This window comes from Sinocyclocheilus rhinocerous, unplaced genomic scaffold (genome assembly GCF_001515625.1).
Source record: "Sinocyclocheilus rhinocerous isolate Xijiao unplaced genomic scaffold, SAMN03320098_v1.1 scaffold1171, whole genome shotgun sequence".
Lineage (NCBI taxonomy): Eukaryota > Metazoa > Chordata > Actinopteri > Cypriniformes > Cyprinidae > Sinocyclocheilus > Sinocyclocheilus rhinocerous.
This window is the reverse complement of record NW_015654097.1, coordinates 233,418-248,130: the sequence shown is the minus strand read 5'-3', so window position 1 is coordinate 248,130 and position 14,713 is coordinate 233,418. Positions and strand designations below refer to the sequence as shown.

At 35.9% G+C, this 14,713-nt stretch overlaps 1 protein-coding gene across 1 annotated transcript in view; it reads left to right on the top strand.

Annotated features, from left to right (window-relative positions):
- Positions 1 to 14,713, top strand: part of LOC107716908 (alkyldihydroxyacetonephosphate synthase, peroxisomal-like) — a 46,934-nt gene that overhangs the window by 20,533 nt on the left and 11,688 nt on the right. The window contains exons 10-14 of the mRNA XM_016523526.1: positions 803 to 928; positions 1,078 to 1,186; positions 5,224 to 5,351; positions 7,356 to 7,407; positions 13,502 to 13,578. Of these exons, the coding sequence (XP_016379012.1) occupies positions 803 to 928; positions 1,078 to 1,186; positions 5,224 to 5,351; positions 7,356 to 7,407; positions 13,502 to 13,578 (492 nt within the window). The remainder of the gene's footprint in view (positions 1 to 802; positions 929 to 1,077; positions 1,187 to 5,223; positions 5,352 to 7,355; positions 7,408 to 13,501; positions 13,579 to 14,713) is intronic.

The window sequence follows — 14,713 nt, the reverse complement described above, 5'->3', positions numbered from 1 at the left end:
GGCGGCGGCAACAATACTACAGCGAGAATTAAAGTTACTCCTTCTTTCTTTGCGTGAACATTTGGGGGCTTTATGCAAATCTTCCCACATAGTGAGGTAGGTATGTGGGGGCGTGTTCGAACGAGCCGTTTTAGGTAGGTGTGGCTAACTCTTAACTTTTATAAAGAATATCTCTTTGGATTTGAGACTTTAGTCTTTGCAACTTTACAGATCTTCTTTATGCACCAAGAGCTTGTAACACTCTAAAGAGAAAGGAAAAAATGAAATCGCATCATATGACCCCTTTAAATAAATGTATTTCGAACACATTGTAGTATATTTATTTTTTACTATAGTTCCCCCCAAAAATGACAAATCTGTCATCATTTACTCACCCTGAAGTTGTTCCAAGCCTGTATGAGCGTTTTTCTTCTGTTGAGCACAAAATAATCATTTTGAAGAATGCTAGTCACCCAAAAGTTGACGGTAGCCATTGACTTCCATAGATTTTTTTTTCTCCATACTATGGACGTCAATGGCTACCGACAACTGTTTGATTACCCACGTTCTTCAAAATATCTTCTTTTGTACTCAACAGAAGACAGAAACTCAGAATACAGGTTTGGAACAATATCAAGGTGAATCAATTCATTGATTCAAGACTGAATTTTCAGATACTGTATTATTTAGACAAAAAAAATGTACTTAATGAGTTTGATTAATAAAGTTTATTTTATTGAAAATTATTATGCACAGAAAATAATGCATCACTCGTTTGGTAAATTTCTGTTGAGGCTGTTTTGTGTTTTTTATGTGATTATAGTTGAATGAGCATGGTTACTGTACGGGCCACGAGCCGGACTCTATGGAGTTCAGTTCTCTGGGCGGCTGGGTGGCCACACGGGCGTCAGGCATGAAGAAAAACATCTACGGCAACATTGAGGACCTGGTATGTCTCCCATTTCTCAACACACACAGGTCTGGGACAGAGTTCACATTCACGCTCACACACTTCAGAGGTTTCATCCGCATCAGTCCTGCAGTGTAGATGTATTGTTGGAGGTCATTCAGGGTACCTGTGATCTCATGTGTTCCCAGGTGGTGCATATAAAGATGGTGACCCCTAGAGGAGTGATTGAGAAGAGCTGTCTGGGGCCCCGCATGTCCACCGGCCCCGACATACATCACTTCATACTGGGCTCAGAGGGTACGGACTCGTGATGTTTTGTGTGAGGAATGTATCTGTAAGGATCCGTTTCTCAGTCAATCTCCAGAAATGTGTCAAGAACATGTTTGACGTCTGGCTTTTATTTACCCTCCAAAAAAAAAAAAAAATTATAATAGTGATAAAAGAAAACAAGATCTATTTTTAAGACCATGAATGTTTTTAATTTCTTGACAGTTAAGAACATTTCGAACAAATCCTTAATGTTGAATAGCTTAAATTTTTTTTCCATGTAAAATTTCTCAATTTGGAGGTGAAATTACAGCCTGTTTTTATTTTTTATTAGCGATTGCACTTTGGGCGACCTCAGATTCAGTTCAAATCCTTTTTGATCCCTAAATAATCAAATAAATAATTACATTTAAAAAAAATAAAAAAAGCTACAAATGCCAACTGACAACAGCCCAAAGTATACTTCAGTTTTAATGTGAATGTTTAGCGTATGTGTACAGCTGAACACATAGCCTTTCCAAGTATACTGCATTTGAAGTGACGTGGGTGGTTATAAGGGTGTTTGTATTGTCGTGAGAGTTCTTATCAGTCACTTTTCTTACAGTCCTCTTAATCAGAGAGATTTGTTAAGCAAACCTTTTTTAAAAAAAATCTTTATCTAAGGTCATGTTGCCCTGTCTGGGCTTCTCTTGCAGAGCTGCAGTCATATCAGCATGAAGCCATTCTGACATTTTTTTCAAAGCAATAATCACTATTCGATAGGAAGAGACCAACATGTAAAGTGACAGTTAAAGATATATAAATTGAAAACAAATTATACAGTGCACAATTAAGCAAACTGAACATTAAAGGAATAGTTCACCCAATTTTGTTGAAAATGTACTCGCCCTCAGGCCATCCAAGATGTATAGTGTTTGTTTCATCATCAGAACAGATTTGGAGAAATGTAGCATTGCATTACTTGCTCAGCAATGGATGCTCTGCAGTGAATGGGTGCCGTCAGAATGAGAGTCCAAACAGCTGATAAAAAAATCACAATAATCCACAAACAATCCACAGCACTCCAGTCCATCAATTAACATTTTGTGAGGAGAAAAACGGTGTGTTCGTAAGGAACAAATACATCATTAAGGTACTTTAGCTTTAAACCATCACTTCTGGCCAAAATATGACTCTATAATCCATAATAACGCTTCCTCCAGTAAAAAAAAGTCCACCCCCTGTGATGTTTTTATCAGCTGTTTGGACTCTCATTCTGACGGCACCCATTCACTGCAGAGGATCCACTGGTGAACAAGTGATGCAATGCTACATTTCAAGCAAACTCATCTACATGTTGGATGGTCGGAGAGTGAGTAAATTTTCAACAAATGCACATTTTTGGGTGAACTATTCCTTTAAGTTCCTCAAGTCTTGGAAAACTTTGGTAAGTCCATAGTTCTTCCTCACAGAAGTCATGCCATCTGACTGAAACGTGTGATTTTCAAAAGTGCTTTCCTGTTTTGTGTGCAGTCAGATGATCAGCGACCAGAGTCTGAAACTGAGACTATGTTTGGGATTTCCTGTGAGCCAGTAGAGGGCAGTGAAACCAGCTTTTAATGCCTGTCATGATCTAATGTTTCTTGTACTCTCCTCAGAGAGGGCAGCAAGTCAGAACTATGTGCTTGATATCTTATATGTGTCATGATGCTGTTTAAACGTATCACCCTTATCCAAAGAAAGGATGTTGTTATTAATTTGTCTCTCTAAAAAGTCATTTAGCCGTCCATGAAGCCCTGAACTGACCTGAAAATGGGTCATAATCATTGTGTTTGGTAAAATGGTCTGTGAAGCTTTTTATGGCTCATTTGAATTCTTTGTGGGAGGATGAATATTTCCCGGGATTAATCTGCATTAATTAAACATTCATGATTCCATTAGGAAGGACATCTGGCTTCTTTAATGGCTTTGTAATGTCAGGGGCATTTAGACACTTAAGAAAGGCCCATTTCACCTTTTCCCCCTCTGACACGCTAAAGTTCAGATGACTGAGTTATTGTTGTTGTTTTTACGGGGGTCAGGAGATCTTTAAAAGTAAGGATTCTCATCTCAGAGGTGTGAGTGTTAGTGTGAGTGTGTGTTTGATGGTAAACTGGGATATTGGCATGTTTAAAGGAATATTCAGGGTTAAATACAACCTAAGTGATGTCTGTTATCATTGTAAAGATATCCTGTTAAATTACAGTAAAAAAAAATTCATCATAAAATTGTTACTGTGACAATGTTTGAGATATTCCGGGATTGCATGAAATTCCGGGATTGCGTGAACTTTTTTTAGAATTGTAAATTTTGAGTGATATAGTGTTAATATACCAAGTTACTACCATCTACCAAAATCTGCTGTGTAGCCTAGAATGTACTGATAACCACCATAATAATATAGGTGGTAAAATAGAAAGCCACTTGATGAATTGGAGTTCATCGTAAGTATCCTGTTTGTGAAACATTTCCACTACTATTGAATAGAAAATAAACGGACTGGGACACACACAAAGACAAAACACCATTATTGTAACACTCATTACTCTAAAATATGCAACAAACATTCATAGGTTGTAACGCAAAACACCCTAAAGGACACTCCTGATAAAAATAAGAAAAAATGAATTATTTAAATAAAATATAATCATATGTGCTGTGTCATGCAGGGACTTCTGGGAATGTGTCTTTACTGTTTTTGATATGGTAATTCATATAGTTGTCATAATCAGTAGTTATCATAATGATACAGTTTATACTTTCAAAAGCCATTAATACTGTATTTTACAGTAAAGTTACGTATGTGATGTTAAACCATTTACTTTTAACTTCTGTTTTCTACCCTAAATGATCTGGCAAATCATAGTTTTTATTTCCAAAAAACATACATTTGACAGTACTTTGTAGTAAAATTACATATAAATCATCTACTTTTACTGTTTGCACCATAATTTATATGATAAGTCTGTTTTACTCCCAAAAACATAGATTTGACAGTATTTTACAGTATAATTATGTAGGTGATGTTAAAACATTTACTGTTTTTCGCCAAAAATTATATGATAATTCAGTTTTCCCTTCCAAAAACTATAATTTTATTGTATTTCACAGTAAAATTACATATACTGTGATGTTAACTATTTACTTTTTACTATTTTTCAACATAAATTATACATTAATTCATTTTTACTTCTAAAAACTATACATTTGGCAGTATTTTACAGTATAATTATATAGTTGATGTTAAAACATTTACCTTTTTAAGCCCAAAAATTATATGATAATTCATTTTTACTTCTAAAAACTATAAATTTGGCAGTATTTTACAGTAAAATTCTATATAATGCAATGTTAAACCGTATATTTTTATCATGTATGATAAGGTAACTTACTGTTACTGTTAGTCTTTTTCTTTAAAAATTACAAACATGTTGTACCAGTTCTTCCAGTATTTTGACATTGTAATGAAGACTATGAGTGAAGGATGAGGATGAGTGGCGTGTTGTTGCTGAGGTTTGTTCTGCTCACATGCGGTCTCACTGATGGGTAGCATAAACTTTCCACAGGACTTTATCACCAGTGTTGCACACTCACACACGCACGCTCGCTCTGGGCTGTCAGTAATGAGTCTAGAAGCTCAGTCTCAGAGCAGCAGATGCAGGGCTTCCCTCAGGGGTCAGAGGTCATGCTGGTTTGTGCCCTCGGTGGCTCTGCTCTCCCCCCCAGTGTGCCGTTTGATACTGACCTGCTTTATGTCACAGAACACAGTCTGTAAATCTCTCTGCTTCCTTTTGGAGTGGAAGAAACTTGAGCGTTCAGGTGAAAATGAACACGCAGATCTCCTGCAGAGAGCCAGGGGCTCCATTCATGTGTGTGTGTGTGTGTGTGTGTGTGTGTTGCATACACATTTAACTCTCTGACATCCTGTGACTGTGAGACCATAATAGTGAATCAGATCAAACCTTAAAACCAATTACTGCTGTGATATTCCTTGTGACCACATGGTTCCCGTATGTTTAAGCTGATTGAGCATGTGTCTTGCTCCTTAGGAACTCTGGGAGTGGTGACTGAAGTGACACTGAAGATCCGACCCCTTCCTGAGTATCAGAAGTACGGCTCCGTTGTCTTCCCAAACTTCCAGCAGGGTGTGGCGTGCCTGAGAGAGGTGGCCAGACAGGTCAGTGCAGGACTGCATGGGACTCAAAAAACTACCCTGATTTTCTAGAGATGGTTTGATTCATAGACAATCTGAGTGATGCTGATTTCAAAATGATGTTATAACCAGTTGCTGATACAAATTACCAGAACATTACCATGCAAAAATTTGGGATTGGGAAGATTTTCTTTTTTTTAATGCTTTTGGAAAGAAGTTTGTGTTCACCAAGGCTGCAGTAATATTGTGAAATATTACATTTTAAAATGTAGTTTATTCCTATGATTTCAAAGCTGAATTTTCAGCATCATTACTCCAGTCTTCAGTCCCTTATGAAAATTAAACACCATTTTACAAAAGCAAACAAACAAACAAAAACATGGTTATGTAGTTAAACCATTGTAAACACAAATTAACACAAGGTTTTGCTACACTAACCAATATTTTAACCATGGTATTTGTAGTAAAACTGTGGTTATACAAAATGGCAATTAGCCCCAAAAAAAAAAAAACTGAAAAAAACATGTTTAGTACACTTGCTATAATAAAACTATGGTTAATTTTCATAAGGCATGTCACGTGTTTCTTCAAAGATCATCGTAATATGCTGACTTGCTGCTCAAGAAACATTTCTTATTATTATCAGTGTTAAAAAACATTTTTCTGCTTAATTTTGTCAACAACGTGATAATTTTTAAAAATTATTATTTGCATAGAAAGTTCAAAAGAACAGCATGTACTTGAATAGCAATACTTTTATAAACGTCTTTACTGTTGTTGTCATAGGGTTTTACCACATTGCTAGCATGTTGTTAGCATGTTTATAGCAGATTTTACCATGTCCGCAGCATGTTTTAGCATGACACTTAGCATGTTACCACATTACCTGAATGTTTTAGCATCGTTTTAGCTTGTTTTGTCCATCGCTAACATTTTGCAAACATGTTTTAGCTTGTTTTAACATGTTTATAGCATGTTTAAGCACATTTTAACACGTCACTAAAATGTTGCTTTGAGCATGTTGTTTCAGCATGATGGTAACATGCTTTAGCATGTTTCTAGCACAAATTGGCACATCGCTAGCATGTTTTTTAGATGTTTCAGCATGATGATAGCATGTTTTAGCTTGTTTACAGCACATTTAGCATGTTGCTAGTATGTTGCTTGGATGTTTCAGCATGATGATAGCATGTTTTAGCTTGTTTACAGCACATTTAGCATGTTGCTAGTATGTTGCTTGGATGTTTCAGCATGATGATAGCATGTTTTAGCTTACGTTAAATAACCATGGTTTTACTACAAATAAAACCAAAAAACCACGGTTACCATGGTAATCACAAATAAACCATGGTTTTGCTGGACTAACCATAGTTTAACCATGGTATTTGTAGTAAAAATGTGGTTATACAAATGGTAATCAATATGCCAAAAAACCATACACTTTTACTATAATAAAACCATGGTTAATTTTCGTAAGGGTTAATATGTCTAAAAGACGTTTTGTCATGTTAGCATGTTGGATGCTTCATGTGATAGCATGTTTTAATAAACTGCTAACACATTTTAGCATGTGTTAGAGAGCAGCATTGATTTGAAGGCAGGGATCTGTGTGAGTGTGTTGAGTAAGGCATACAGCTCTGCTCAGACTCTGGCTAATGGCCTTAGATCTCAGCCTCTCATCAGTCTGTGGACCTGCTGCTGCTGTTATTGATGAGCGAGCACAGTGCTAGTGTTCTGTACAGCACTGCTTCTTATTAGTCCATAAACAAACTGTGTGATCCAAAGTTAAAATTAAATTATTGATTATGCTATTCAAGACCTGCACTGCTCCTCTCTCTGCGTTTCTCTTTGCCCACAGCTGCCTTTAAAAAAAATAATGGTTTTATTTTAATTGGAATATCATAAAAATACTTGCTGAGCAATAATAATATTGTAGATTTGATTAAACTATGGGTGGGGGGTCATTATACATCTCCATATATTAATTTGTTTCTGTCTGAAGTTTCATTTTCTTTATTTTTGTTTCAGAGATGCGCTCCAGCATCCATTCGGCTAATGGACAACGAGCAATTTCAGTTTGGTGAGTTTTGTTTTTCCTTAATATTACTTAATTTCTTCTGTGGAACATAAAATATATTTTGAAGAGTCTTTACACAGCTCTTTTACAATGACATTTTATAATAACCACAGCTGCCTTCAGAAAGGAACAAAAAATAAAAACGGCAGTAGTCCATGTAACTTCTGAAGTCATGTGATAGCTTATGTGATTGATTAAATTCAACATAAAAACCATCACGAATATTGATTTTCTGGACAGTTGTGAACTCAAGAAGCGAATCACTAAACTCAGTCATTCAGTTTTGATTGGTGAACAAGAACATTGTCAAAAGATCCACATCTTTTCTGACTTGTTAATATAAATTTTTGCTTAAAGGTGACTAGGCATGTGACTGATCAAATTCTCATGTTGCGATTAATTGCTAATGCTTTTATCACGGTATGTGTCTCACAAACCCTGCAAAAAAAACAAAACACAAAAAAAAAAAAAAAAAAAAAAAAAAAAGGTAAAACATTTCGCACAGATTATAGTGCAAAAGACTTATAAAGAGCAATAGTTAACCTTAGTTAATGTACTAACATTAAAGGGGGAAAATTCACCCAAAAATGAAAACTCTGTCATTAATTACTCACCCTCATGTCGTTCCAAACCCGTAAGACCTTCGTTCATCTTCAGAACACAAATTAAAGGTACAATATGTAAGATTTTCGTAATTAAATATCCAAAAACTACTTGCACAGTGTGGTCTATTTCATGCAGTTGTGTATTTATGTTATCCCAAAAGTTCCCAAGGATTTGTAAATCCAGAGAAACTCCAATTTTAAATAAAGACTCGTCCCTGGTCATTGTCGCCTATCAATGACGTAATATCGGTTTCCGCTTGTAGAAACTATCGCAACACACAGACACAAATACTGCTGTACAGTTCAACTAAATCAATTACCGCTGTCGTGAATAAAATTAAAATGTAATGAAAAGTGTTGACCGCAGCATTAAATTTAGATCTGCTCAATGTTGCGCCATGATTTTTTTATGCGTTTTTAAAGTGTTGCGCATTATAACCAATCACACACGAGTCTGTTGAGCTTATGAATGCAATGGCCAATCAGAGGTGTTCAGATTAGTTTTTTTGTTCACTGCACGCTCTCGCCGACTGAATTCAGCTCTCATTCGCATTCTCTCATCATAAACAACAAAGTGCAGATGTACGTGTGATGTAAGAGATTCATTCATAAAACCATGCATAGACAGCTTCACTGACTATAAGGGGAGTTTTTTGAGAGCGCTTAAACTCGCACTAGACTTAAGTCAGTCATAATATTCTTTGACCGTGTAAATGTTCTTTGCTCGCATTCTCTGTATAATTTATTCGCTGTTTGAATAACTGTGAAAGGTACAGGTAATAAAAAAAATAATTAATTACCTTATCCGGGAACATTCTCCTCCATAGCGTCATCAAGCTTCACCTTTGTTATTGTTTTGAAAATGCGACCTCTAGTGGCAAAAACTTAAAAATATTGTGCCTTTAAGATATTTTTGATGGAATCTGAGAGCTCTCTGACCCTCCATAAACAGCAAGGATACTACCGCGGTCAAGGTCCAGAAACGTAGCAAGGACATCGTTAAAATAGTCCATGTGGCATCAGGGGTTCAACCGTAATTTTACGAAGCTACGAGAATACTTTTTGTGCGCAAAGAAAACAACGACTTTATTCAACAATTTGTCCCCTCCGCGTCACCCTATAGTGCCATTTTATGCAACGTATGTACGCGGATACGTTGTTTACGTTCAGATCAAAGTGTAAACAATGTATCCGCGTACATACGTTGCACGGCAAGGCAAAATGGTGACGTAAAGCTTGTGGTGTGGGAGTGCAGGGTGTGTTGTCATGGTTACAGTGCCTTGTGTCCTGTGTGGGCTGATCTCAGATCAGCACTGCTCCAGCCAATCACACAAACCTCAGGAAAGAGCAGTTACACGTGCAGTCATCTGTCTGCTTTGGGAAGACATGTCTTGCATTTACATTCACGTTTGTGTTAAAGATGGAGTGTGTATTTCAAAAATATTCATGGTCCTGAACACTCATGCGGCAACTTCCTCCCTGCACCCCTTCTGTCATTCCTCAGATAACACGTGTGTCATATGAAGCTAGAACCTCAACGTTCAAACATTACTGCGGGACCAACAAATTTTAATGTACAGATTTAATGTACAATTGCTGATTCATGCATGACACAAAATACCGGAACAGACAGTGGTAGATGTGAGAGTGAAGGTATTGATATTTTAATAAAATATGTTAGAAAAATTACATTAATATTTATTACAGAAATAATATAATATGCTTAATAACAATAATAATAATTACTTTATTATTATTATTTTCAAAGCAGGATATTTTTTTGGAAACTGATACTTTTTTTTCAGGATTATTTTATGAATAGAAATTTCAAAAGAGCAGAATTTTTTTGAAATTGAAATAATTTGTACCATTATAAATGTCTTTACAGTCACTTTAGATCAATAAACATAATTTCTTCCTTTTAAAAAAATAAAACTTTTAAATGGTAGTATATATTTTATTAATAATATAGTACAGTACTCTTAAAATAATACTAGTTTAATATATATATACAGTGGGTACGGAAAGTATTCAGACCCCCTTAAATTTTTCACTCTTTGTTAAAATTTAAGGGGGTCTGAATACTTTCCGTACCCACTGTATATATATATATATATATAATAAAATTACATAATTTATTTGAAGCACTTCTGTAAAATTATTGTGCAAGAACTATTGTGTAATGTGTTGTTTTTTGTTTATTGAACAGTTATACAGCAATCTTAATGTTATTGGTCACGTTTCAGTTTTACAGTAAGTAACTACTCTGCCATAAACCTGATTTCAAAATCATTATATCATTTTTAAATTATTTGCGCAACGCCTAATTAATATTCATGAGCTAAGCCTTTGCCGTTTTGTGACATCACAAACACTGTTTCAACCACATTGAACTAAATGACATCTCTGTTTAGTTAGACTATTTCTTGTTTCTGTTGTGATGTACCATCATTGACAGGTACATAATATCCAGCAGTGCTGTTTATTCATAACCGAATATTACCTGAGTGTTATGAGCTGGTTATGTAATATGGGAAAACTGAGAACCATAGAGAGCCTGTGTTTCCACAGTCATCAGTTATAATCCATTTCTGGCTTCTGTTTTCATATTCCACTCCACTGAGATGAATTGAAAGATTTAGCATTTGAGAGCTTTGTTTTGGTTTTTATTTGTTGTTGTTGTTGTTGTTGTTGTTGTTGTTGTTGTTGTTGTTGTTGTTGTTGTTGTTGTTGTTGTTGTTGTTGTTGTTGTTGTTGTTTTGTGTATTCATTACATCAAGTGGTTTAATTTGGTCTGGTGTAATTTATCTCTGGAGAACCCCCCACTCGTGCCGCTTCGTATAACGTGAAATTGATCATTATTTTACCAGCTGAGCAGCGAGTGAATGCACAAACACACAATTCAGGAACAATGAAAAATGGCCCTGGCAGCAATTAAGCTCACAGTGCAGCCGAGGTTTATATCGTTACATGCGGAGATGTGGGGGAATTTGTGAGGGGTTGCCAGATATATCTGGAAAAGTCCCCCCCCCGTCCCCAGGGTTCTCATTAACTCCTGTGTTTTCATCGACGGTGCACTTCTGAGAGGCAGAGCGATGTATTGACTCTTTAATGAAGACTCCAGCGAACGAATGCACAAACACACAATTCAGGAACAATGAAAAATGGCCCTGGCAGCAATTAAGCTCACAGTGCAGCCGAGGTTTATATCGTTACATGCGGAGATGTGGGGGAATTTGTGAGGGGTTGCCAGATATATCTGGAAAAGTCCTCCCCCGTCCCCAGGGTTCTCATTAACTCCTGTGTTTTCATCGACGGTGCACTTCTGAGAGGCAGAGAGATGTATTGACTCTTTAATGAAGACTCCAGTCTCTGTAATCATGATGGTTTTTGCAGCATGCACACTCTTTAAGCCCAGAAGTGTGGCTGTATTATTTTTATATGTGTGTGTTATAATCGCAACCAGAAGAAAGGGGAGATAATGAGTGTTGTAATGCGTTCAGACGCATTGGCTGTGTAATCTCAGAATGGTGTTGTAAGGGTTTGGATCCTCACAAATTAAAGGTCGCTGGGGCTGAATGTGACTGAAATGACTGAAAATCTGTTCTGTGTAAACTTTACTGTACCACAAAGTGTATGACCAAAAAAAGTATGTCTCCGAATAAAGTAATTTTACATCATGGGTAAAGTGCTAGTTCATTTATTAAATGTATATGTTCAGTGCAGTAAAAATAGTTTATTGTGAATTATTGTGAATATTGTGAAATATTAGTACAATTTAAATGAACTGTTTTCAATTTTAAAATGTAATTTATTTCCTGTGATGCAAAGCTGAATTTTCAGCATCATTACTCCAGTCTTCAGTGTCACATGATCTTTCAGAAATCAGTTTAATATGCTGATTTTTTGCTCAAGAAACATTTCTTATCAGTGTTGAAAAACTTTTGTGCTACATATTTATTTTTTGAAACCATGAAACTTTTTTTTTCAGGATTAGAATAGAAATGGATGACTAGAAAGTTCAAAAGAACAGCATTTTTTTTTGTACCATTATAAGAGTCTGCATTATAAAATACTGTCACTTTTGATTGATTTAATGCATCCTTGCAGAATAAAAGTATTTATTTGTTAAAAAAATTAAAATAAAAATGACCCCAAATTTTTTTAATGGTAGTGTATATCGATGAAATTCAAGAAAAAAATATATTTATACATTACATAACTGTGGTAATGGCTGTTTTGGTGTAATTCAGTGAATTACTTTTAGTACATTAAGAAATTAAAGGAACTGCAACTCAGATTGTTCGTTTATTATTATTTTTCTTTTTTTTAACTTGGATGCAAAAGATAATAAATGCAAAAACACTTGCACAGTGTTATATATTTCATGCAGTTGTGTACTTGCGTTATTCCAAAAAATTCCCAAGGATTTGTAAATCCAGAGAAATTCCAGTTTTAAAAATTGGCTCGTCCCTGTTCCTCCATGGTGATGGTCGCCTATCAATGACGTAATATCCGCGCTATCCTCGGTTTTCGCTTGTAACTACAAGTATGGACAAAAATGCCGCTGCACAGTTAAAATAAATCCATTACGGCTGAAATGAAAAGTGTTGACTGCAGCATTAAATTTAGATCTGCTCAATATTGCATCATGCCTCTTTTTCCGCGTTGTTACAGTGTTCCGCATTATAACCAATCACACACGAGTCTGTTGAGCTTATGAATGCAATGGCCAATCAGAGGCGTTCAGATGAGTCATCGCTGAAACAGTGGAGTTTCGTTGTTTAGTGTGTGCGCGTGCGACACGGCCTGCTCAGTTTGGACACATTTGTCTAAGTTTCTTAGTGTGTAAATACTGATAGCCATGAAAATATAATGTATTTGCCACAGTATAAGTGATGTACTGTAGCAAAACCAGATGACAGATTTCTACCATTGCGTGGTATATATCATCATAGCGGCCAGCTCTGAGAGACCGTATAGCAGACGGGACATGATAGCCAGAGACAGGGGGAGTGTGAGGGGCACAACACAAACCAACTAGCTAAACGCTAGACCGCGGCTGTTACACGACTAGCAGGTTTGATATATTTCTCACACAGATTCATGTCAGTTTTTAGTTGATTGGAATGAATCTGAGATGTTGTGTTCGTCCTGAGTTCATTCTGACTGTGTGTGAGATTTAGCAGCGTTTCATATCAGAGCAGCTGCTATCAGGATGATTTATGACAAACCCCCCCTCGCTCTCTCTCGCTCGCTGTCTCCAGTCATTACTGTGCTATTGTTCACACCGCTAATAAATCTGACACAGAGGCCTCTAGGAAATCCAAGGGGCAAAACCGAGGGATGTTTGGTGACATTAGAACAGTACGAGAGTCATTCGTTTCTCCTTTTTTAAAGAGATGAAAGCTTTTCGGCTGCACACGAAAAATGCTGAATGATTGCATGCTTAATAATGAGGTCTATTGATGTTTCTATTCCTGTTTTGACAGGTCATGCACTCAAGCCACAAGTGTCCTCCATGTTCACGTCATTCCTGGATGGGTTGAAAAAATTCTACATCACAAAGGTGAGATAGAACTGTAGTTGTGTGTCAAGACAACATTTAGGTACAGCTCTCTGTAATGGTCCATTCTGATTGGTCAGTCACAGTATTCTGCATTTAAAGCAGGGAGCATTTGCAAGGTTTTATTTTATGCACTGTGTCATCAGTCACCCACACAGCCTTGAAATGAAACATCCTTAGTATGTTCCTCATTAAATTGGGGGATTGAATGTTGATTGAGTGAATAGAATCAGACCATCAGAACTTAAGGTGAATAGGGTAAAAAAAAATTAACTAATAGATATCACCATACTTACACAGTTGATTGATTGCAGTAAGAATTACAAAGATTTTTTGTATTAAATGTTTTCTGAAATGCTATGTTGACATATGCAAATGAGGTGTTATGTAATTAAATATGCGCTGATTTGCATACATTTCTAGAACAAAAATCTCAGCATTGCATGAAGCCAGGTTCAAAATTCTTGTCATTTTGACATGTTAGACTCGAAGTTTTTTTACAGGGGGGAGTTTGGATGTAAATAAATAAATAATTTAAATAATTTATGCATTTAGCAGGCGCAAAGCGACTTAGTGCATTCAGGCTATACATTTTTTACCAGTATGTGTTCCCTGGGAATCGAACCCATGACCTTTTGCGCTGCTAACGCAGTGCTCTACCACTGAGCCACAGGAACATGGATATCTCTTTTGATCACTTCATAAACACCATAAAATGTCACCATAAAAATAAATAACACCAGAATTTTTTTAAGCCTTTAAAGATATGTTCTGAACAAAATACTTCATGAAAACCCAAAAATCTCAAAATTGACAGGTGCATGAAAAACAATGTTTTTGCCTGCAGTGTCTTGCCTTAAATATAAATGTTTTTTTTGTTTTTTAATTTTCTATTTATGTATTTATTTTTGTGTTTTTTGGACAAAAACACACTAAAGTAATATTCTGTTATCCCACCCAAATAGCCTTGAAGTTAAATCAGAAATAAAAACTTATTTTAGAGGCAGAGCATCTAAAAAGCGTTCCAGGATGCACTTCATGAAGTTGGCTGATTGAATCTCTAGAGTGAACAGATTTGGACAAAGAAACTTAAATGTGAGTTTTTTTTTTTTTTTTTTTTTTTTTTTTGTTTTTTTTT